General features: G+C 44.2%; 1 protein-coding gene across 1 annotated transcript in view; it reads left to right on the forward strand.

The window, feature by feature from the left end:
* The window catches only part of BTRC (beta-transducin repeat containing E3 ubiquitin protein ligase), a gene marked incomplete at its 5' end in the record, with an annotated part of 185,121 nt that extends 171,921 nt beyond the window's left edge, over window positions 1-13,200 (forward strand). The window contains 6 exons of the mRNA XM_079711568.1: window positions 515-764; window positions 1,261-1,379; window positions 2,807-2,917; window positions 4,565-4,643; window positions 10,815-11,007; window positions 12,966-13,200. Coding sequence (XP_079567694.1) covers window positions 515-764; window positions 1,261-1,379; window positions 2,807-2,917; window positions 4,565-4,643; window positions 10,815-10,976 — 721 coding nt within the window. The 3' untranslated portion in view covers window positions 10,977-11,007; window positions 12,966-13,200. The remainder of the gene's footprint in view (window positions 1-514; window positions 765-1,260; window positions 1,380-2,806; window positions 2,918-4,564; window positions 4,644-10,814; window positions 11,008-12,965) is intronic.
* Window positions 13,201-24,057: the final 10,857 nt, after the last annotated feature.

Below are 24,057 nucleotides of genomic sequence, written 5' to 3' on the forward strand. Positions count from 1 at the left end.
TTGATCTATGTGGTGAAAAGGTCCAGGGTCATCAAACTCACATCCATAGTACTAAGTCTGTTAGGGAAGCTTCTTTGCCTATGTCAGCCTAGGACCTGAGGGATGTCTGTGGGACCACCAATGCTGTAGTTATTAATCAGATTCCCAGTTTAAAATGTATCAGATTGAATGTTAGAAGGTTTATGATAATCTTGAAGTCTGTGGCCAATTCTCTGGTGATGGTCGCTGCAACCTCATTCCAGCCCCCTGAAACTAGCCCAGATTTCACTGGGCAGCATCCCATCCCCTTCCTCTTCCTACTCTCCCAGTCCAGCCCTCTGTCTACCACTTCCCCATGGTCCATCAGTACACTTTAGCTCAGCTCAACTTCAGAGCTGCAGAAGCAAAGTAGGGTATAACACTAACTATGAGAATAGGGTGGGAAGGGTGGGGAGTGAGGTGGTCCAGTACTGGTAATAGATTGTAGCATGAGCTCCTCCTCAATCTCGGATAACCTTAATGTTGTTTGTTCCAGGGTGTGGGATGTAAATACAGGTGAAATGCTAAACACATTGATTCACCATTGTGAAGCAGTTCTGCACTTGCGTTTCAATAATGGCATGATGGTGACCTGTTCCAAAGACCGTTCCATTGCGGTGTGGGATATGGCCTCCCCAACTGACATCACCCTCAGGAGGGTGCTTGTTGGACACCGAGCTGCAGTCAATGTCGTAGACTTTGATGACAAGTACATCGTTTCTGCATCTGGGGATAGGACTATAAAGGTAATAAGGCATTTTTCAGTAAGTCCCCAAATTAGAAAAGGGAAGTTCATGTGGAAATCTGCTCAAGGGCAGTTTCATACTTAACCCTCACTGTAGAATACTTAATATTTAAATCAAATACTAGTTTATGCGTAAAAAGGTAATGAGTGAGATAGGTTGTGTGACAATTTGAATTAGGTTTTTATTCCTATAAATAATGGTGAGTATGAAAAGGGCAGGGGTAAATTTAGGTTCAAGAAAATTTGTCTGCAAGACCAGACTAACCCCATAAGAGTACATCAATTTGAGGATTCTCATGTGATAGCAGCCAGCTACAAATTAGCTGTATATTACTATGAATTAAACTTGTCATTTTTTGGTTTGATTTGGATTGGTATGAAAAGTTGAATTCCCCCTGTTCGTTCAGTCCTATTTTCTGCCTCCCAAAAACTCCAGTTGCCATAGATTTTACTAGTAAAAGCACCAGATCAACTGCCAAATGCTATTTTTGTTTCAGGTATGGAACACAAGTACTTGTGAATTTGTAAGGACCTTAAATGGACACAAACGCGGAATTGCCTGTTTGCAGTACAGAGACAGGCTGGTCGTGAGTGGCTCATCTGACAACACTATCAGGTGAGCAGCAGGTGCCCTTGCCCAGAAGGGATCACTGTTATCCTGCCATTCGTTGTTTGTGCACAGATCAAACAGATCTTCGACTGTGTTATGTTTATAATAAAACATTTTTCAGTTTCTGTAGCTTCTTACAGATCAAAAGTTTGCCCCAAGCAGAGAGGCAGCATAGCAAAGCCTTTTGTTGATGTGTTTCCTTCCTGTAATAGTTCTATCACCATATAGACCTATTTAAAAAGTACTGCTTGAAAGAGGAAGTGAGCAAGAGAGATAAAAATGGAGGCTGAAGGCCCTTCTCTTTAAATTTCTCCTGTCTGCAGTTGAAAAGTGCTAATAAATAGCTAAAGGCCTTTTCTCTTTGCCACTGTTCTAAAAAAAGAAAAGAGATTTGTTTCCCTGCTAGAAATTGTGCATTTTGTTTTCTTAGCATTACATAATTGGCCAGGGAGCTACCAGTCTTTGAAATTATGAAGAAATTATGAAGAATCCACAAATTGAAGTACTTTTTGGTATTTATCCTTCATGAAGATGAATGACACTCATATGAATAGAATTTGGAAGATTTATCAACCCTCTCCCCCTCCTTCAAAGAAGTACTAAGGAATGAAAAGGCCATTGAAAAAATAACAGATAGAGATATTGTTATATCTAAGGAAATTATCATTCCTAGAAATCCTTTGGATTGGTCAGAAAGCATACATAATTTAAATTAGTATATAAAAGTTTTTGAGAACTTACTTTGCATTTCCATTATATGAGAAAAGCTGTCCTGGACAATGAGGTGAAAGCAGAGAGTGTCCTCGGTGACAAAGGTGGACATACTTTGTGAGGGCAGGATGTCACTGATACTGCATCTTATTCTTATTAATTGTGATTTTAGGAAACATTATTTTTCTTGGCTTGGTCATTTCCTTCATAGGCAACTGTGTACATTGAATTCATCTTTTATATTCCTTGGTGACCCTGATTACAGAATTATATGAAGGTTGGTGCTTTGAAAATATATACTGCATATTTGAACTTAAATCGTACATTTTTCTGCTTATATGGCAGAAAAGAAATAAATTACACTGAAAGTAATACATTTGTGTATGAGTGTTGATTGATTTTATTTTTTGGATATTTTAAAAGATGTATGGGGCCTCCCTGGTGGCGCAGTGGTTGAGAGTCCGCCTGCCGATGCAGGGGATACGGGTTCGTGCCCCGGTCTGGGAGGATCCCATATGCCGCGGAGCGGCTGGGCCCGTGAGCCATGGCTGCTGAGCCTGCGCATCCGGAGCCTGTGCTCCGCAACGGGAGAGGCCACAACAGTGAGAGGCCCGCGTACCACAAAAAAAAAAAAAAAAAAGATGTATGAAGTATGCTATTATAACATTCCAAGCTTAGAAAAGAATACCTGAAAATTCACTTGACTCAATTTTCTCTTTTAGATTATGGGACATAGAATGTGGTGCATGCTTACGAGTGTTAGAAGGCCATGAGGAATTGGTGCGCTGTATTCGATTCGATAACAAGAGGATAGTCAGTGGAGCCTATGATGGGTGAGTTTGCTAACAGCGTTTTTAAAAAATCCGCCTGTTAATCCCTCCTGCCTTAGAATGTTAAATATAACCTTTCCTTGTCTCTAAAAGATTATAGATATCACAGAAAAAATCTGAACAACATTCTTGTGTCTAATCCATATATTCACCTCTCCTTTGTTTACTCTTTTCTAAAATATGCTTCCCAATCATTTAATTGTACTTGTTTGCTCATGAATTTCATTAATATTTTGGTTTTTTGGTTATATATTTATCTGTTTTGCCGTATAAAGCAAAGAACTGGGTAAACCCACTATATCAGGATATGAATATAAAATAGTGACTTATTAGTAAAGCTGAAATGTTGGAGGACGATATCTTGGGTGGGGGTGGCGCTTAGTATGGTACAGTCTTGAATTTTTATCCCTTTGAGTGATTCCTAAAAGTACAGCCTTCTTGTCCTCACTTCTAGCATTTCAGTCACAATGAGTTAAGTAATCTTTACTTTCCTTCAGCCTGATTTCGAATGGTCATAGAGTCCATTCGTGTTGTGGATAGATCCCATGTCCAGCAATGCTAATAAGCACATAGTAAATTCTTACAAAAGTGTATTCACTTATGAAGTGCTCTCTATCGTTTCTCCTCATCAAGGTGCCTGATTTGGGGAAGTAGAAGGCCACAGTTCAAATATTGGCAGCTTTTTATTTTATTTTTATATTTATTTATTTAGCTCCACCAGGTCTTAGTTGCAGCACGTGGGATGTTTTTAGTTGTGGCATATGGGATCTAGTTCCCTGACCAGGGATCGAACCCAGGCCCCCTGCCTTGGGAGTACAGAGTCTTAACCACTGGACCACCAGGGAGGTCCCTGGCACCTTTTTTTAAATATCAGAAACTAACTTACAACATTTTCTTAGTTTATGAGCTGGCTATACTGATATATTAAGACAACTCAAGCAGCAGCAGTAAGTGTTAACAGACCCACTTCCTCTGCTTTGAGTCAGCCATCACTGTTCTACCCTTGGGAAATTGTTCAGGGTATGATGACATGTTCCAGATAAGTCCAAGGTTGTATTTTCTCATTGCCCTGGTTTTGACCTAAACCCACTTCTCTTGGGTTTTGTCTGTTACTAATACTTACCTTGAGGAGACATGACCTATACTTGATTTATAGAAGGGCTATACTTTTCTTATTTAAATCAAAATATAAGGATTTACTTATATCAACTCCAGAGCTCTTAAATGGACCCCAGTCCTCTGATATGTGTGACGTGAGCCATTCTTAGAATTGACCAGAAAGAAGATGCCTCAGAGTTATAGGTTTCTAGGTCTAAGTGATCTCTTCTATGATTAAGAGTTCAAATGTATCGATATAAGAACTCCTTTTGGCCCAAAGTATGGTGTAACTTTACCATTCACTCTCTTCAGTTTGGTTAAAGCTAACCTGTTTCTCGTTTTTAGGTTAATCACGTACATTTTCCACTTTTAAGAATGAATGCAAGGACTGAGTCTCCAAAACAAAAAAGTTTTTGTATATTCCTGTGAGCTGCACTTATAATATAAACTATCTTCACTGTACATATTTATTGCCATGACTTTTTACTGTTCTTCCTGTGTTCCCTTAATTTTGCTTTTAACTAAGATTTTTGTCCCCTTTTTGATCTTTAGAAAAATTAAGGTGTGGGATCTTGTAGCTGCTTTGGACCCCCGTGCTCCTGCAGGAACTCTCTGTCTACGGACCCTTGTGGTAAGAGCCTTATTGTTTGGAGGGGTTTGGGGAGCAGGAAGGGAAAGAAATTAACATTGATGTACTGTGGAATACAGAGCTGGATTTGATAGTTAGAACTTCACAAAGCCTACTACTATGTGGAAAGGCAACCAATACATGACAATAAAATATGTTTATATAGCTGCCTTTCATCCAAAAGTGCTTTAGAGACTGTATATGGAGAAGAATGTGGCAGCTGTTCAACAGCTGCACAGCAACGCTACACAACAGTTTAGTACAGGAAGTGAATAAGAATTCTGTATCCGCCAGAAACAGTAGGGGGTACTTAGGGAGAGACAACATAATTACTCAAATTGGAACCTGTCCAGAATCTGAGGACCTGCACACCTGTGCCTGCAAAAAGTGCCAGGGGAGTCTATGTGAACCCCCTGGTCAGCCCCTGAGTTACGCTTCCTATTTAAGGCATGATGCCTCCAGCAATTTAAATCTCATCTCTTTTATACTAATATACCCCCTTGCCCAAACATCTTGATATTTGGGCAAAGAAGTGACATAGAAGGAAGAATGTCACCTCAAAAGCACCAAGTTCTTTATCGTGGTGTTAGCCAAAGGCCCAGATCAGAAAATGGCTTAAGGTTTGAAAGCTGCTTCCATTAGAAAAAGATTAGGTGGGGCACCAGGGAGGACAAATCTTTTGCACAGTTCAGGGAAAAGATGAGAGGAAGCATTTGAAGCCCAGTGTTCTGAATCCTGACTCTCAACATTTAGGCAGCCTCTGCTTTGGAGAAGAGAGAGATGCATTTCTTTGTCTTCCTTGTTGGATTTAAAGCTCATTCTTATAGCACCAGACCTGCTTTACCTGCATGTTTCACACATGGTTTTTTAAAGTGTGTACTTTAATTCATTAGATTTTTGAAGTATAATTTACATACAGCAAAATTTGTGCCTTTTTTAGTGTACTTCTATGAATTTTGCAATTGTGTAAATACCACAGTCAAGATATAGAGCATTTCCGTCACCCCAAAAATGATACCCCTTCATATTAATCCCCTCTCCTCAACCCCTAGCAACTGTCCCTATAGTTTTGCTATGAGCGTCATATAAATTAAATCATATTTATGTAGCTTTTTGCATTTGGCTTTTTTCACTTCTTTTGAGATTCATCCACATTGTTGCATGTTCCTTTTTATTGCTGAGTGGTATTCCATTGTATGGATGAACTAATTTCTTTATTCATTTACCAGTTTAAGGACATTTGGAATGTTTTCAGTCTTTGGTGATACTGAAAACATTCCCATACAGGCTTTTGTATGTACATTTTTTTCTTTCATTTCTCTTGGGTAAAAAATACCGAGGCGTATGATTTCTGAATATATATTTAAATTTAAAAGAAACTACCAAGCTATTTCCCAAAGTAGCATTTTGGGAGTTTGCAAATGCAAACCATTTTACATTTCCACTAAACAATATATGAATGTCCAATTTTTCCACATCCTTGACAGGACTTGGTGTTGTCAGTTTTTAAAAACATTACAGCCATTTGAGTGGGTGTGTAGTGGTTGTAGTTGTAATTTGCATTTCTGTGATAGCTAATGGTATAGAGCATCTTTTCATGTGCTTATCTTCTTTTGAAGTGTCTTCACATCTCATCCTCATTTATTTATTGAGTTGTCTTACTAAGTTTTTAAAAACAGACTTATTGTGATATAATAGACATACAATAACATGAGCATATTTAAGTATACAACTTGATAACTTTTGACGTATGTACAAAACAGTGAAAACATCACTTCAGCCAAATAATGAACATATCCTCATGCCCCCTATTACATAGTAATCCCTCCTTCCCATCCCACCCCACTTTTCCTTGCTCCTATCCCCAGGCAGCCACTGATCTGCTTTCTGTCAGTATTGATTAGTTTACATTTTCTAGTGTTTTATAAATGTAATCATAACAATATGTACTTTTTTTTGCCTGTTTCTTTTCACAAAGCATAATTATTTTGAGATTCACCCATGTTGTTCATGTAGAGCAATTTTCCTTTTTGAAAATTGCTGAGGAGTATCCCATTGTATGGTTATACCAAAATTTATTTATCCATTTGCCAATTGATGAAAATTTAGGTTATTTCCAGTTTGGGCCTATTACAAATAAAGTTTCTATAAACATTTATGCACAAGTCTTTGTATGAACATATATTTTCATTTCTCTGGGATAAATCCTAGAAACAGAATGGCTAGGTCACATGGTAAGTATATTATTAATATTTTTAGAAACTGCCAAACTGTTTTCCAAAGCAGTTGTACAGTTTAACATGGTAGTACAACTGTGCATGAGAGTTCCAGTTACTCCATATCCTCACCAATACTTAGTACAGTCTTTTTTGAATCCTTCTAATAAGTGTGTCATTGTACTGCATTGTGATCTTAATTTTATATCCCTAATATTAATAATGTTGAGCATCTATTTTTTTTTTTTAAAGGGGGACTTTTAAAAAAAATTTATTTATGGGCTTCCCTGTTGGCGCAGTGGTTGAGAGTCCGCCTGCCGATGCAGGGGACACGGGTTCGTGCCCCGGTCCGGGAAGATCCCACATGCCACGCAGCAGCTGGGCCCGTGAGCCATGGCCGCTGAGCCTGCGCGTCTGGAGCCTGTGCTCCGCAACGGGAGAGGCCACGACAATGAGAGGCCCGCGTACCGCAAAAAAAAAAAAAAAAAAAAAATTTATTTATGTTTGGCTGCATTGGGTTTTCATTGCTGCGCTCAGGCTTTCTCTGGTTGCAGCAAGTGGGGGCTATTCTTCGTTACCATGTGCAGACTTCTCATTGAGGAGGCTTTTGTTGGAGGGCACAGGCTCTAGGCCCACGGGCTTCAGTAGTTGTGGCTCGTGGGCTCTAGAGCACAGGCTCAGTAGTTGCGGTACACAGGCTTAGTTGGTACACGGGCTTAGTTGCTCCACACCATGTGGGATCTTTCCGGACCAGGGATTGAACCTGTGTCCCCTGCATTGGCAGGCAGGTTCTTAACAACTGTGCCACCAGGGAAGCCCCAGTGTTGGGCATCTTTTCATATGTTTATATGCCGTCCATATATCTACTTTGTTGAAGTGTTTGAATGTTTTGCCCATTTTTAAAATTGAGTGGCTTTCTGATTATTGAGTTTTAAGATTCTTTTGCATATTCAGGATACAAGTCCTTTATTAGGTATGTGATTTGCAAATATTTTTTTTCCAGTCCATGGTTTGTTTTTTTATTCCCTTTAAAGTATCTTTTGAAAAGCAGAAATTAATTTTGATTAAGTCCAGTGTGTCAATCTTTCTGTTAGGGATTATGTTATTAGCTATTATATCTTTAAAAAAATTTTATTTGCCTAATCCGAAGTCACAAAGATTTTCCCCTCTATTTTCTTCAAGAAGTTTTATACTTTCAGGTTTTACGTTTTAGTCAGTGATTCATTTTGAGTTAGTTTTTGCAGATGGTACAAGGTATGGATCAAAGTTCATATGGATATCTGATTGTTCCAGCTCCATTTATTCAGAAGACTATCCTTTTTCGTCTTCGTCTTCTTTTTTTTTTTTTTTTTTAAGATTTTTATGTTTTATTTATTGCTGTAGAACAACTGCCTGACATAGTGAAGATACCATTAATGGCTTTGGAGATTTGTTTCCCCTTTTTCTTCTTTTTTTTTTTTTTTTTTTTGCGGTACGCGGGCCTCTCACTGTTGTGGCCTCTCCCGTTATGGAGTACAGGCTCTGGACGCACAGGCCCAGCAGCCATGGCTCACGGGCCCAGCCACTCCGCGGCATGTGGGATCCTCCCGGACCAGGGCACAAACCCATATCCCCTGCATCGGCAGGCAGGCTCTCAACCACTGCGCCACCAGGGAAGCCCCCCCTTTTTCTTCTTAATAGCAGCTTTGTCAAAAACAAATTGACCATATATGGGTGGGTCTACTTACGGACCTACTCAGTTCCATTGCTCTTTTTGTCTATCTTGATGCCAATATTATACTATCTTGGTTACTGCAGCTTTTTAATAACCCTTGAAGTCAAGTAGCATTAGTTAAGTCGTTCAACTGTGTTCTTTTTCAAAGTATTTTGGATTCTTTGAATTTTCATGTGAATTTTAGAATCTGTTTGCCAGTTTCAACAACAAAAAGTCTGCTGAGATTTTCATTGGGATCATGTTGAATCTAGATCAATTTGGCAAGAATTGACTTCTTAACAATATTGAATTTTCTTCTAAATAAAGACCGTTTATTTAGGTCTTTTAAAATTTCTCAGCAATGTTTTATAGCTTTCAATGTAAAGGTCTTACATATCTTTTGTCATATTTATCCTTAAGTATTTGTTATTTTTAATGCTATTATAAACGGTATTTAAAATTTTTGATTTCTGGATTGTTTACTGCAAGTATGTACAAATACACTTCTTTTCCAATCTGTGTACCTTCCATTTTTCTTTTTTGTTTTACTGTACTGACCATCACTACAGTGCTCAAAAGAATTGGTAAGAGTGGATGTCCTTATCTTTGGGAAAAGGCATTTGGTCTTTTACCATTTTATATATACTTTTATATAGATATATGTTAGCTATAGGTTTTTCATAGATACCAGGGGATTAGGAGGTTCCTTTCAGTTCCCAGATTGCTGAGAGCTTTTATTAGGAATGGATGTTGGTTTTTGTTAAATGCTTTTATCTGCATCCATTGAGGTGACCATATGGTTTTCACCTTTATTCTGTTAATTGCTGTATTACATTGATTTTTGATATTAAACTTTGCATCACTACAGATCCTGTGGACATTAAAAGGATTCTAATAAAAGAATACTGTGAACAACTCTATGCCCCCAGAATTGATAACCCAGATGAAATGGACCAATCCCTTGAAAGATACAATCTTCTACAACTTAGGAAGAAATAGACATACTGAACAGACCTATACCTATTAAAGAAATTTAATAAATAATTAATAACCTTCCAAAACAGAAAGCACCAAGCCCAGATGGTTTCACTGGTGAATTCTATTAAATGTTTAAGGAAGAAATTATACTAATTCTCTATAATTTCCTCCAGAAGATAGAAACAGAGTGAATACTTGCTACCTAATTCTGTGAGGCCAGCATTACCCTAATACTGAAACCAAAGATATAACAAGAAAAGAAAACTACAGACCAGTATGTCTTATGAACACAGATGCTCATCTATCTAATGAGCTCATTTATATCTTGTAAAGAATATAAAATAGTGCAGCCTCTATGGAAAACAGTATGGTGGCTCCTCAGAATATTAATGATAGAATTACTGTGTGATCCAGCACTCCCACTTCTGGGTATATATACAAAAAAATTAAAAGCAGGATCTCAAAGAGATCTTTGCATACTCATGTTCATAGCAGTATTATTCATAAAAGCCAAGAGGTTGAAGCAACCCAAGTATCCATTGATAGATGAATGTATACACAAAATGTGGTGTGTTTGTGTGTGTGTGTGAATATATATATATACACACAGAGAGAGAGAGAAAGAGAGAGAGAGAGAGAATGGAATAGAATAGAATATTATTCAGCCTTAGAAAGGAAATACTGTCACATGCTACAACATGGATGAAACTTGAGGACATTATTCTAAGTGAAACAGGCTTATACCTGCTTATGGGAGCCAATTGTTAGACGTTCATGAATTTTGCAAGCTGGTTGAACTCGGGTAGCTTGAAATTGGCCAGGACAGAAATTTTTAGACCATAAAATGTGCAAATGCTTTTACAAATTGGGGAGAGTTAATTGATAACTATATACCAGCACACTAGTTATTATTGCTCATCGGTCCTTGGCCTCTGATTGTAAAAGAATCCTAGAAATACAGAGAAGAGGATAAACCCAGGGAGGTACTGAGGAATGTTCTCATTCAGCCTAAGTCTAGGAGAGTTAGTAATGAGAAACTAGTGTACTATTTGACATGTATCAGCTCTTGTAAATATTACTTTGATTGTATACAAAATCAACTACCCAATATTTGACTTTTCCATCCTGCCTTTAATCCAAGTTAAGGTTTTTCTCTGTATTCTTGAAACAGCTAAATGGTAGAGAAAACTATCAGCATAGCCTTTCCATAGACTCCTTTTGACAAGTTGCTGAATTTGTGTCCTTTTGATTTTGAGTAGTTCATAAGTTTTGTTTCTGCTTCTTTAGGAGCATTCTGGAAGAGTTTTCCGACTCCAGTTTGATGAATTCCAGATTGTCAGTAGTTCACATGATGACACAATCCTCATCTGGGACTTCCTAAATGATCCAGCTGCCCAAGCTGAACCCCCCCGCTCCCCTTCTCGAACATACACCTATATCTCCAGATAAATAATCAAACACTGACCTCAGACTTGCACAGGTATGAAAAAGAATTGTGTACATAGCACTGTGGGTAGGAAATGGAACATTGGCTGTAAGGTATTGTGAGTTCATGGAGCCTTCTCATGCCCTTTATATCTCCAAGTCCTGTAAAGCAGAAGCTGACACCATGAGACAGGGCTGGGGCTGCACAGTGGACACTGCCTTTGGTTGAGGTAGCCAGCCTCAGTTCTTAGATGATTCTTGAACTAGATCTAGATGATCCTTGTGTAGTAGAACTAATATTCCTGCCTCAGTAATCTAGTAGGATTTTTAAGAAAATAAAATGAGATTTGAATCAGTTTCATAACTAAGAGTATTGACCCCAAAGTCTATGGCTTTGTAATTCCCAGATTAAATTAGCACCTATAATGGAGACCCTTTAACCCAGGTAGATAATCTAATGTGTGAAAGGAAAAATCTCTTGGTGAAATATCGGGCTGCCTTCTCACAGCTCTGCCTTATCAGTATCATTTGATTGTAAAAGGTAGCTTTTCTTTTATCCTTATCCGCATTCCCTACTGCCTCCAAAAAGAAAAGAACTATTTTTTGACCTTGGAAGTAGCTCTGGAGTTGGTGACAACTCCATATAATCTCCCACTCAAGTCTCCATCCTGTCTCTGGGACAGGAAAAGATCCTAACATTCATCTTAATCTATAGCCATGGTATATTTAGGTCATACTTGGTGCCCTAACCAGTTCAAATATAGGTAATCACTGGTTTGGGAAAACTGTACTAGCTACTGGGGAGGATTGCCATTATTGTGATTTCTTGTTTCCCATACCTGCCTCCGTTCTTGTGCCAGAAGTACACATTTAGTACACTTTTCTGCACATCTTTCTATAGTGGTTCTTCTGACCAGGGTGTTCCATGCCCTGCTGGGCTCGCTTCAGTGCTCACTTCTCTCACAGAGGATGCACTGCTTCCTCAACCAAGGCACACAGACAGGCCTAGGTGAGAATCCTAGCTGCATGCCCTTGGGCAAATAACTTCCCAGAGCCTTAGTTTCCTTATTAGTAAAATGAGGGTTGCAATACCTACCACACAGAGCTGTTGTGAGGATCCCCTTGAAATGTTATATGTAAAATTCTTAGTGCTTAGCACAGTGTCTAGCACATAACAGGCCCTCACTAAAAAGTAGCCATTAATTAGTATTAATATTGTAGTCATCATGTACCTATCCCCTCCTTTTGCCAAAATTTTCTCCTCCTTAGATTTTGATGGCATTTTGTCATTTTTAATATTCTTCCTGGCTCTCTGATTGTTTGTGTCTCCTTCTTTCTCTCACCCCTAAAACGTAGACATCTACTAAGAGTCTGTCTCGGGCTTTTCTTCCTTATCTGAGTTCCCTGCTTTGGCTGCCTTATCTCTTCCCGAGGCTTCAGCTCTCATCTCTAATTTGTATCTGTAGTCCCAACTTCTGCCTAATCTCCAGGCCACATTTCCAGACGCCACCTACACACCTGTCCTTGAAGGTACCAGGAGCACTTCTAGAGCACACATCTAACAATCAGGCTCTCCCCTCATCTACACTGCCAGTCCCCTCCAGCCAAGCAACCAGATAGCCTCACCTCACTCCCCCACTTCTGTTAGTGGCACATTGCGTTCATGGCCACTAAGGGCTGGAGCCTCAGAGCTGTCCTTGCCCGCTCTACCATTACAGGGAGCAGCTGAGAGCTTGATGCTACACTCACCATAGTCATTCTTAATCTCTAGATTCAGAGCCACTCTGCATGAGCACTACAGCCCTGACCATGTCAGTGAGCCCTGCCAAGTCCCCAAACAGGCCATGTAGCCTTTGACAGAAGCTCCTGCATAGCATGGACAGAAAGCGGGCATTAGGAAGGACCTCTGAGCCTTTCCCCCAATTGACAGCTAGTTTAATATTCTTTTCCTCTTAGAGAAAGTGAGAAATATAGGAAAAGGGACTAATGACTATGTGCTCTGTTTTCGCACAGGACTCATTAAAGTTGCGGTATTTAACGTATCTGCCAGTACCACGATGAGCAACAGCAGTAACAATCAAACTACCACCCACTTTCCCCGGACTAGCTGAGGAGCAGGGCTTTAAGACTCCTGTTGGGACACAGCTGGTCTGCAGTCGACCCAGGATGGTTTACTCAGCACAGCTGACTGCTTCCGTGCTGCTATCAGAAGATGTCTTCTATCTTTTGTGAATGATTGGAACTTTTAAACCCCACCTCCCTTCCTTCTTTCCTCCTGCACCTGTTTTTTCCTCATTTGGTTCCAGACAGAGATGACATAAATATATTTAGTGTTTTGCCAGAATCTCTCTTGCTTTGCCGTTAAGCAGAAGAACTAGTTTTCTATGGAGCCTACTGGGAGAGAGCCGCTTCTAGGGGACGGGGGATACAACTTCAAGCCAGACAGCACCCAGTGTCTCCCTGTAAACTGCAAGAATACCCAGCACCTGGCAAGATCTGCCCAGCCCCACTGTGCTTAGGAGGAAATAGCTGTCTGTGTAGCCTCTGGGGCAAGAAAGAAAGAAAACAAGAATGTACACCCTGGAAGATCTGGGCCTCTTTCCTTCCATCTCTTTCCCTGTTTCTGTCCCTCTTGCCCCTTCTCCCACTCCCCTTCCACATGTTTATCTGCTCCACCTGAGAAGAAAGAGTATGAAGAAAGTATCCTCAGTTATCATGAGGGAAATTAGAAAATGCAATACTTAGAAGAGTTAAGTACTCTTCAGTCAAAATTTCAAACCCAGGCTTTTGCTACAAGTGACCCTATGTGGCGACGATGGATTCTCAGGCATGGTACTCTCGTCGTATTTGCACCTCTTCTCTCTTCTCCTTGTAACACCCACCCACACCCCCAAAACAAAAGGGGGGGAGGGGCAGAAATTTCCTGGGCTCCTTCAATGACCACATCTTTTCTGGACTCAGCAGTCTCCTTGATTCCATGTAGAGTGTGGAAAGGAGTTGTTGATTGCATTTCCTCATTAACAATTAGATGTGTAATAAAAAGCGTTGTACTTCATCTTAAATCACTGCTAAGGCTCAGCCTACAGACGAGGTTGAAATGGCCAGAGCCAGTTGCTCATTGCATTCTGCATAATGGTTCGCATCTCTGATTTCCTCATCAGGGCCTGCAAGTACCCAGGCGTGCCTGTATCTTTGCCAAGACCATGATCAGACTAGCTTACCAGGTGGTCAAGACTAAAAGGTGATGTCTTTTTCATTTAAGCCAGTAAATATTGTCTCTCAGAAATCAAGCTAATCATCTCAACCTTGCTCTGCAGAACCAACCTTCTGCTTTTCCAAACCTGGTATTTATAAAAGGCAAAACTGCCAGAGAGAGAATCAGGGTGAAGTTTGGCGCACAGGGTTTATTAATGGCACAGAAACTGCCTTCTCTTTCCTTTTCTTCCTTCTCTTGGCCTTATTTTACTCTCCACTCTCCCCAATAAAATTCCTCTGGCAGTTGGTGAGCAACATAAATAAATGGACTAAAGCAAGGGCCAAGGCTTACTGGCCACTTCAAAAAGCAGCTATAGGGGCTTCAGGTGCAGGGCACATGTGCCCCCCAACCTGGGGGCACAGGGAGTACTATCAGTATGTGCCTGGCTTGTTTCCCTGGGCAGGAATGGGCCTTCACCAGCCATATTGTATGGCACAGACACACCCATCAATGGGCACAGGGCAGTCTCCAAGTCTTCCCTTGGAAGCTGAGCAGACAGGCCCATTGTTTCCGTTATATCAAAGCAGTTGAGTAAAAGAAAGGCCCCTTTTAACCAGCTGCTGTAAAAACTTCAGAATGGGATCCTGTTGCAGGCGACCTCAAAGCCAGGCCACCTTTAGTTGGGTGGGGGTGGTCATCCTCACTCTTCCCTCTGCTTTGCCAGAAGGAATCCTCTTCCCAAAATATGCCCAGACTGAATGTTTTTACGTACTGAGAGGCAGATTGTGCATATGCATTTTCCCTTTCCTGCTTTATGAGTGGTTTTAAGCTTTTAGTTCCAGGTTATAGCCAAAAAACATTTCCCAGTGAAATGATTGTCATTGCTTGGGAAATTCTGGGTTGGCCGAAAAGTTCGTTCGGATTTTTCCACACATCTTACAGAAAAACCCAAAGGAACTTTTTGGCCAACCCAGTATTTTCTGAATATAATTTCCTTACCAAATACCCACATGCTAGATGTATGTCTTCTATTTAGCCACTATCAGGGTTCCTTGTCTATTGTCTTGACTTTGTGTGTGTGTGTGTGTGTGTGTGTGTGTGTGTGTGTGTTGACTATTAATGGCTTTTTGATTGGTTAAGGATTTTGCTATAGATGAGGCAGAGGGCCATCCCAGATCAGGCATTAAAGAGGCATGGATTTTGAGCTATTTCAAAATATTGTCCAATAGCCATAACTTTACCAGTTCTTCTCTTATATGCTGCTATTCAGAAGTGGAACCATGGAATATTCATTGGTCCCCAGGGTTTTGCTCTCTCATCTAGGTTCAGTTGAAGGTATGTTGACAGGAGCTTGTCCAGTACATCATAAATGAGATCAAGGGTGAACCCTGCAGTCTGGAGCCATTAGCTCTATGGAGGATATTCTCCAGGTTGTCCTCTGCTGCTCACGGAAATGGGAATGAAGTTAAGTGGTCTGAAAAACTTGTCGGTCACATTTCTCAGCTCCTGGGGGTCATTTACCAGTTCATTGTAGAAGAAATAATCAGGTAAGTAGAAGTTCCTTTCCAGAGAAAGTAAACGCCACTTACCATCTCCGCATGATTTCAGTGGGAATCGATTATCACTAATCCCCAACTGGGCTAGAATAAATATAAAGTTTGACCTTTTTAAAAAGACAAGAGAAATGAAGTCTCAACACCTCCAAAGGAATGGTAGAAAAGGAGCTAAAGGTGTTTCTGGGCTCTGAAGTGAAATGTCCCCATTGTAAATTAGTCTCTTCTCACTAAAATTCCAATTTAGGCCTGAAAGAAACATCTCATAAAGATGGGAGGAATCCTGTTCAAAGGCAGGCAAGGAGCGTGTGCATGCCCCTGCACCTGGTTACTCTGTGGGCACTTGTGAGCTCTCTGTTCACACTGGGGCTCCTTGGACAAAACCAGCATGCCTTGCTACATATGTGTGTATTTCCACTGCTGAGAACATCCTTTTACTTTCTTATGTGCAGTTTGAAAATGGACATGAATTGTGAGTGGGAGGCCTTTTACACTTGTCCCTTGGCAAAATTCTTTCCAATGACTCTTCACCAGAAACTTCAGAGACAGGGACTCTCTGGAATTCTATTGACAAGTAATAAAGTCTGGCCCTCATAGCTTGTTTCTGGGAAAGACCCTGGAATCCCTAAATCATTCTGTTTTCTGCTTGAGTAAGAAAAATCCTTTTTATTTTTCTTTTGTAAAATCAAAAGCTGAAGAGAAGAAAATATGCACTCTTCTCCTTTGCCATCTCCTGGTACCCATTGGTCTGAATAGCTGTGGTTGGTCTGTTCCTTACTTAGCACTTGGTTACACGTGGAAACACAGGGTGGGGGGTGGAGTGGCGGGGGGAATATTGGAATAATTAGGGCAACATTTCCTTCCCCAGAATTAGACACCTTGGTATTGTTGACCTTCTTGGCATCTTAGATGGTAATACCTTCCTGCCTAGAACAGCACAGGACAGGGAGGCCAGGCTGCAAGCTTGATTCTGGAGGAATCCGAAGTACATCCAGGTGTCAAAAGGGATGCTTCGATGCCTACCACCTGTTTGATGATCAGGTTTGCAATATGACTTTAATCCATATTTCTGATCTCCTCCATTTCTCTGAGTTCAACAGACTTCCCCAAGCTGGAGAACAGAAAAAGGTGCCCTTGCTTCTTTTTGCCTTCCTCTCTTCCCTCCTAGAGTAACCCTCACTTCTACCAAGTGTACCTGAACCTGCAGGCTGAGTTTATCTCCCCAGGCCTCATCCACGTAGCTGATCGCTGGCAGACCACAGCCCCTTACATTTTTCACAGTCTCAACATAATCAGTGTTGAAAAGACAGCCGTCTCTTAGTAGATTAAAGCTGAGTTTCTCTTCTTGTTACTTTACCTGTAGTTCATTTGTGACTTCAGAATCCTTGGAACTGAGGAGAGAAACCAAAAAAGCGTGATTATGGCTGCTGATTTCAGGTGGAACTTAATGCATTGATATCCAGAAACCTCTTCTCAGAGTTGGAAATTGAGTACCTATGACCTAAAATTTCCTGGAGGCAGATGACATCTGCCAACATCTCTCCAGCCCACCCAACTGGTTCCTGGGTGGCTGTGTGGGTGTTTAAGGGTCAGTGCAGTAAACAGCATTATAAAGCTTCACCTCCCCTCTATCCCTGTCTCTTCTTGGACACTGATGGAAAAGACCAACAAGAAGGGTTAGATCTCTGGGTACCAAGGACACTAACTTTCCCAAATCAAGCCCAACGCAGACTGTTCTGACGGATGGTCACTGGACTCCAGCTATGGGGCAGGCCTGGCAACAAGTGTGAGCCTCCCTGAGAGCTTTCGGTTGGCTCAGCCTTTATTCTCTAGACTCTTCAGTACTGACTGCTTTGACTTTTGTGATTATGTTATGGTGATGTGTAGTCAATGTACCAGTATGTTCACAACCTAGGATCATGGTAATACAGTGTGTTTTGTTTTGTTTTTAACTGTTCAGAAAAAAAGTAACTTAAATTACAAATATAAGATTAAAGTGAATGTCCTGGGTGTCTTATCTCTTTACACCAACATGAAGAGGACAATGACTTTTTCCATATAGAAACTGAGGGAGTAAACAGAGACCTTTTTAAGATAATCTGACATGAGAAAACAATATTGAGAGAAGACAGGGCCAAATGGGTATGAATAAGTATGGGAAGGGAACCCAGGCATACAGTTAGTGTTCCATGTTGAATTAAATTGAAGCCAAAGTGAGGTCTAACTTGGAAACTGGTCACTATAGCCTTGGCCTACCAACCTGAGCTCAGAACTTAAGTTTTCCTCTGCCACCTCATTAGGTGAAAAGACTTGGGTTTCCCCGGCATCCCATTTGATCAGTTTCGAGATGGGAGAGCTCACATTTGGGAGTAATTTCAAGAGAGATTCCAACAAGCTATAAAAACGAAGGGAGCATTGACTGGGGAAACCCACCCTCCTTCCCTTCTTAAATCAAACCTAGGGAAGTGAGTACCAGGTTGCAGCCAGACCATTCCCTCCTCTCCTCCCTCTTCCCCTCTAGTGCCACAAGCAGGAACCTCAGCAAAAGTAACTCATCCTTGTTCTACATCTATGGGCTTTTAGTAGTGGTGGTCTTCCCTGCCTGACTAGGCCCCCTGGCTCTTTCAGCCTTGTGCCTGTTGTACCTGGATTGACAACTGCGGTCATGAGACTATTAGATGACAGGGCCCCAGTGCAGAAGTATCCCTGCTAGAACAGGAGGCATGTCAGAGCATCAGGTGCACCTGACATTGTGCAAACGAGGAACCTGAGGAACAAGAAAAAGGGCTCCCCACACTGCCCGAGACCACACTGGAGTCTCCTCCCTAAGAGCTAAGGAGAGGAAAGGGGAGAAGTCAGTGGACACTCCTGGGGCCACTGGCATCTACTCAGTTGTCACTTGTAGGCTGGACTCCTGAGCCCAAAATTGAGCAGAGGCTGGGCCTGGGAGGGTGATGGGTCTCACCTTGAAACCCAGTGTCAGATCGCTCCCCCGCTAGGAAGACTGGGGTCTAGGGCACACCCTTGGAAGACTCAGCCCTGAAATCACTTTCCTAAAGCAAGGCTGGGCCTGGAATCCCTCTCCCCTTGAAACCTAAAGCTGTACCACCATCAGCAATGACTGAGGGGAGGAGACCTCTCTTCATCCTGATTGGCTCTTGCCAATTAAGAGCATTTTATTAGGCTGCTAATTAAAGGCACTTTGTTAGCAGCAGGAGAGGCCCGGTGGGTGCCCGGTGAGATGGAGCCGAAGCCAGGAGAAATCATTTTCCTCCCCCCCGCATGGAAGCTGAGCCTCTCAGGGAACCCTCTCAGTCCCCCAACCTCTCCCGCTGCGCCTACCACACCCCTTGCTTTCAGTTATTGGCTCTGAGGGGATTAAGGTCATTACCAAGTCCGGGTGGAGAACCATCCCCTGCCTCAGACCAAATGAGGCCTTCCGGGGGGCTGTCCTTGTCCCAGTCTCAGTGCACTCGTGTACCTCCTTTGGAGTCTGGGTCCAGGAAAGGAGAAGCCCAGGGGGTTGTGTTTGTTCTCCCCACTGGGGAATGGCCCTTGGGTCCCCATCACTCAGACTCACTAACTTGGGTCACATGGTATGAATCTCCATGCCCCCTTCCTCACCAAAGGCTCAAGAGGTTATTAGGAAATGTGACCTTCCTATCACTTTGCAAGAGCTGAGCCAACTTAGACCCAGAGTGGGTCCAGGAAGAGGAGCTGGACCCACACATTTCAGACACTTAACCCTGCCTGGTCCAGCTGAGCACCAGGAAGGAAAGTCCCCTTCCTCCAACAAGAGAGGAGGGCCTGGCTGTGACTTAGCCCATAGGGGCCGGCATGCAGGGTCAGAGATACCCCCTAGCCAGAACCTTCCCTGTCCCATCTTGCTGCCCTCCTCACCCCCTCACTTAACTGCAGAATTAGCACCAGCCCAGGCTGGGAGGGCGGATTTATGGCTAGGCCTGCCTCCTTCTATTTAACCTGAGGCTGGCCCAGGCTCCAGACACTAAATTAGATTTTTGACAATTAGAGAGACTAATGGGCACATAGCCATCCCCAGAGCCAAATATCCAGCAAGGCCGTCCTTTAATATCCACCATTGGCCAGTCAGCCCCTCCCTGGCTGCCCTCCTCTCTCCCCTGGTGGGCATTTCCCTCCCACACCCTGTATCTCTCTACCCCGGCTCTGAATGCACTCCAGAGGTTTCTCTGGTTCCGTCTCCCTCCATTTCTTACCCTCTCCTTCCCACCCCTGGCCCAGAACCAGCTCGGCTCTGGGGCTCTGCCCCTCCTTGCCCTCCAGTCACATCTCCCCATCTCTGCCTTCCCGAGGCTCATCCCTCTGTAATCTTTCCATCGGCCCCTAGCAGACAGCAAGCCCCTTGAGGGCAGGGGTTTGTGCCCTACCTGTATCCAGCATGCCTAGTAACCAACGGGTGCTTAATAAATGTTTATCGTTTCCTGGGCCTGTCTCCCTGCCTCCTCCCTCTGAGTCTCTGGATCGCTAAGGCCTGCCCACGCTGCCCTCCTGGCCCCAGGCCCTGGCCTGGCTGTGCGCCAGCATGGGCTGGGTCCTCTTTCCTTGCAGCCCCATAGCTCTGGCCGGTCTTGGGCTGGGCGGGTAATGAGATTGCAGTAAGTGGCGTTGGTGGGGGAAGCTGCTCACATTCACTCAGGCCGGCTCATAGCTCTGTCAGGCTGATTGGTCCTGAGTGGAGGCACAAACGGCCCCCCACGGACACGCTGAGATTGGTTATAAAATTACAAGCATTTGTTCTGCTGTCAGTGGCCTTCGCTCCCTCCCTGCCTGCCTGCCTGCCTGGGCTCCTCACCGCCCCCCACCCAGCCCTCTCTCCCCTGGGGTCAGCCCATACACCCTGAAGGACCCTGGCCAGGGGCTACCATGCCAGATGAGGCCAAGAGGCTAAGGCCACCAGGCTCCCCATCCAGGCTGGCCTTCTTGCCTTGGCCCTGGGATTGTCACAGCTCAGGCTGGCCTCAGAGTGACCTGACCCTGTGCTCAGGGTTTCCTGTTCTCTGAAGGTAAGTGTGGGTGGGGGCCCAGGGCAAATAGGCCTTGGAATCCAGATGCTCTGATCCCAAGTAGAGGAAGATGTCCCAAGCCCAGGCCTCCCTGGGACTACCAGTGCCCACGACATTTGAGGGAGTCCAGGGCAGGGGTTGGGGTGGCTAGGAGGCTTCCATGCTAAAGGAGGGAGCAGCAAAGCCAGGTTGGTGGGAGGAGTCCATCTCTCTTCCCTTCATGTGGCCAGTCCCCTGCCATGTACCCTAACCCCAGGTAAGGACAAATAAGCTCTCAGGACAGTCCTCCCACCCCTACCCCCAGTCCCTGGAGCCTGAGCCAGACCTAAAAGCCAATTTGGCCCACCAGATGCCTGCTATGGTGCCCACTACAGACTGAGTCCCCTCAGCCTGGTCCTTGTACTCACCCTCAAGGACCAAGGGTCAATCAGTCCTTCTGGCCTTTGCAGGGGCCCAATTACCCCAAAGCAGATGTGCCTTAGATCCTGGTTTGTGCTCTGGTGATACTCTCACAGAGCTACTCACTCCTTACTGGCCCTGCTCCCCTGCCTGACACAGACACACCAACCAGTCCCTCTTACTCTGGGCTCTCAGCCTCCTTCCCACCCTCATTCCTCCAACAAGGCCCCAGGCCCTGGCCCATTCCTGGCCCCTCAGCTCCAGCCTCAGTCCCTGCCTAACTGTCACCGTCCTGTTGGGAGGCACCAGGGTGCCCTGCGACCAGGTGCTGGGTTCCCCAGCTTGGAGTGGGAACTTGAGGGAGCATCATTTCCTGGCTGCTGCCTACAAGGTGCCTTCCTGCCATCCTTCATTCTTTCTCAGCCCAGAATGTATTTGCTGCAATTACATCTTTAATTAGGGTGGTGATGGCTCATTGTTCAACAATGATGGATCAGATCCTCCTACTTACCTTCCTCCCTCTGTCCAGCACCCTCCAGGTCAGCTCTCCCCCAGCACTGGGGTTGGGAAGGGTGCATAAGAACTTGCCCTCTCCTAGGGACCACCAGATGTCTCCTTGGTCCAAAGTGGTCAGGTTGTGACAGGGGGGCAGGCTGATGTTGCCCCCATACACACAACATGCCACCATCACCACCCCAGGCTGGACCCTGAGCCACACACTCATCTGAGGGGCTGACAAGCACAGAAAACCTCACAACAAGTGTTGGGTGTATGTGTGGGCATCCCTAACTCCAAGCTCCCCTGTGCATCAACCAGGGTCTCTGGCAAGTTCTCTACTCCCATATACTTGCACCCACTCAGGCCATAGGCCCAGGTCCCAATCTGAACGTGGTGGCTGTTCAATGACAGTGTTCAGTAAATGAACATATCAGTCGGTGAAGGGAGATCTGCTCTGAGAGGGTGAGGCTCAGAGCTCCTCATTGGAGGCCGTGGGCTGGTTGGAGTCCATGGTGAGCAGAGGGGCCAGGATGAGCAGTGAAGGCCCAGGATCCTCCAGGAAGCCTTATAGGGTAAGATCCTAATCTGGGTTAAAACCTCAACTTGGCACCTACTGACTGTATGACACTGGATGAGTTTCCTAACCTAAGTCTCAGTTTCCTCATTTGTAAAACAGATATGAAAGCGGTACTCTACCTTGTGCGATGGCTGCAGATTCATGGAGACACTGCATGTAAAGCGAAGAGTCCTGGATAAGGTGGTGGCAGTGGCAGGGAAAGGTGGTGGCTGAGCAGCTGTGGGGAACCCATCTCTACTGTGGCTGGCTAATGGCACCCGGAGCTGGGAGGTAGCCTCCATCTCGGTTTGAGGAAGGCCTTGCCCACTCCAGGCGCTGTTGGGCACAATGGTGGGGGTGGCAGGGATGTGACAAGGCTGGTGTAAGATTAGGTGCACAGTAGTTGCACAGGCCATCTTCACTGATAGGAATTGGCTGACCTCCTTTCAGAGCTGCGGGGGATCTTCCCCGGCGTGGTCAGGGTCTGGTCAGAGCAGGGTCCTGGCCTGATAGTACAGGAGGGCCTGAGAGGGAGAGCCTGGAGGCCCAGCAGGGGAACTTAGCCTGTACCTTATCTTTAAGGGGACTGGACTTCAGGAAGGTGGGGAAGGGAGAGAGCTGGGGTGGGACCTCTATCCCTTCTACCTTTCAGCTCTAAAATTCTATGACTCCCCCCCTCCATGGGGCTGTGTCATCTCCCACAGAGCTTCCTCGCTCCCAGGGGTTGCCCCTCTGCATTCCTTCTTCCCAAGTGATGCTCTTCACCCTGCAGGGCCCACCTTCCCCAGGGTGACTCCAAGGCCCAGGCTGAAAGGATGAGCCGTACCTAGCGGTAAGTATGAGCAACATTACATATGTATATTGGAGAGTAAATAACCCCAAAAAGCGCCTTGTAAATAGACTCCAAGTTTATCCTTTATTAATGAGGCACCGAGTGCCCCGCTGTTTTAGAGCAGCGAGACTTTCATAATATCAAAACCTAAATTACACTTGCGTCTCTCATCCCAGGGATGAACATCTTTCGGCTTCGTTTTCAGAGTGAGTAAGCAGGGATCCCTCCCTGCCTGCCTGGGATTTTTTGTTGTTGTTGTTTGTTTTGTTTTGTTGGGTTTTTTTTATATGTTGGGGGTAGGAGTTTATTAATTTATTTTTGCTGTGTTGGGTCTTCGTTTCTATGTGAGGGCTTTCTCTGGTTGTGGCTAGTGGGGGCCACTCTTCATCGCGGTGCGTGGGCCTCTCACTATCGCGGCGTCTCTTGTTGCGGAGCACAGGCTCCAGACGCTCAGGCTCAGTAGTTGTGGCTCACGGGCCTAGTTGCTCTGTGGCATGTGGGATCCTCCCAGACCAGGGCTCGAACCCGTGTCCCCTGCATTAGCAGGCAGATTCTCAACCACTGCACCACCAGGAAAGCCCCTGCCTGGGATTTGTTGGCACCTTTCCTTTACTGGAGGGAGGGAGAGAAGGTGTACACACACGTGCATGCATACACACACACACCCACATACACACCCCGAGTTCCCTTAGCTTTGTGTCTAAGACCTCAGGTCCCAGTGTGTGAGGGCCGCCTGTGATGCTGGCCTTCATTCCAGGTACAGAGTTTACAGGATCAAGGGGTCACCCCAGGCCCTGGGGTGTGGAAGTGGGGATGGGTCACTGGACCTTTACAAGCTCTGTGACCAAGCTATTCCCTATCTTTTAGCTTCAGTTTCCCTGTCTGCGAATGGGGATGACAATAGCTTCCTCCTAGGATTGTTGTGAGGACTCAGTTAATGGGTCAGAAGTGGGATTTGGTGTATAGCAAGTCCTTGGTAAATGTGAGCTGTGATGGTGATGATGATGAAGACGGTTAGTCCCCTCTTTG

This window comes from Hyperoodon ampullatus (assembly GCF_949752795.1).
Source record: "Hyperoodon ampullatus genome assembly, chromosome: 1".
Classification (NCBI taxonomy): Eukaryota; Metazoa; Chordata; class Mammalia; order Artiodactyla; family Ziphiidae; genus Hyperoodon; species Hyperoodon ampullatus.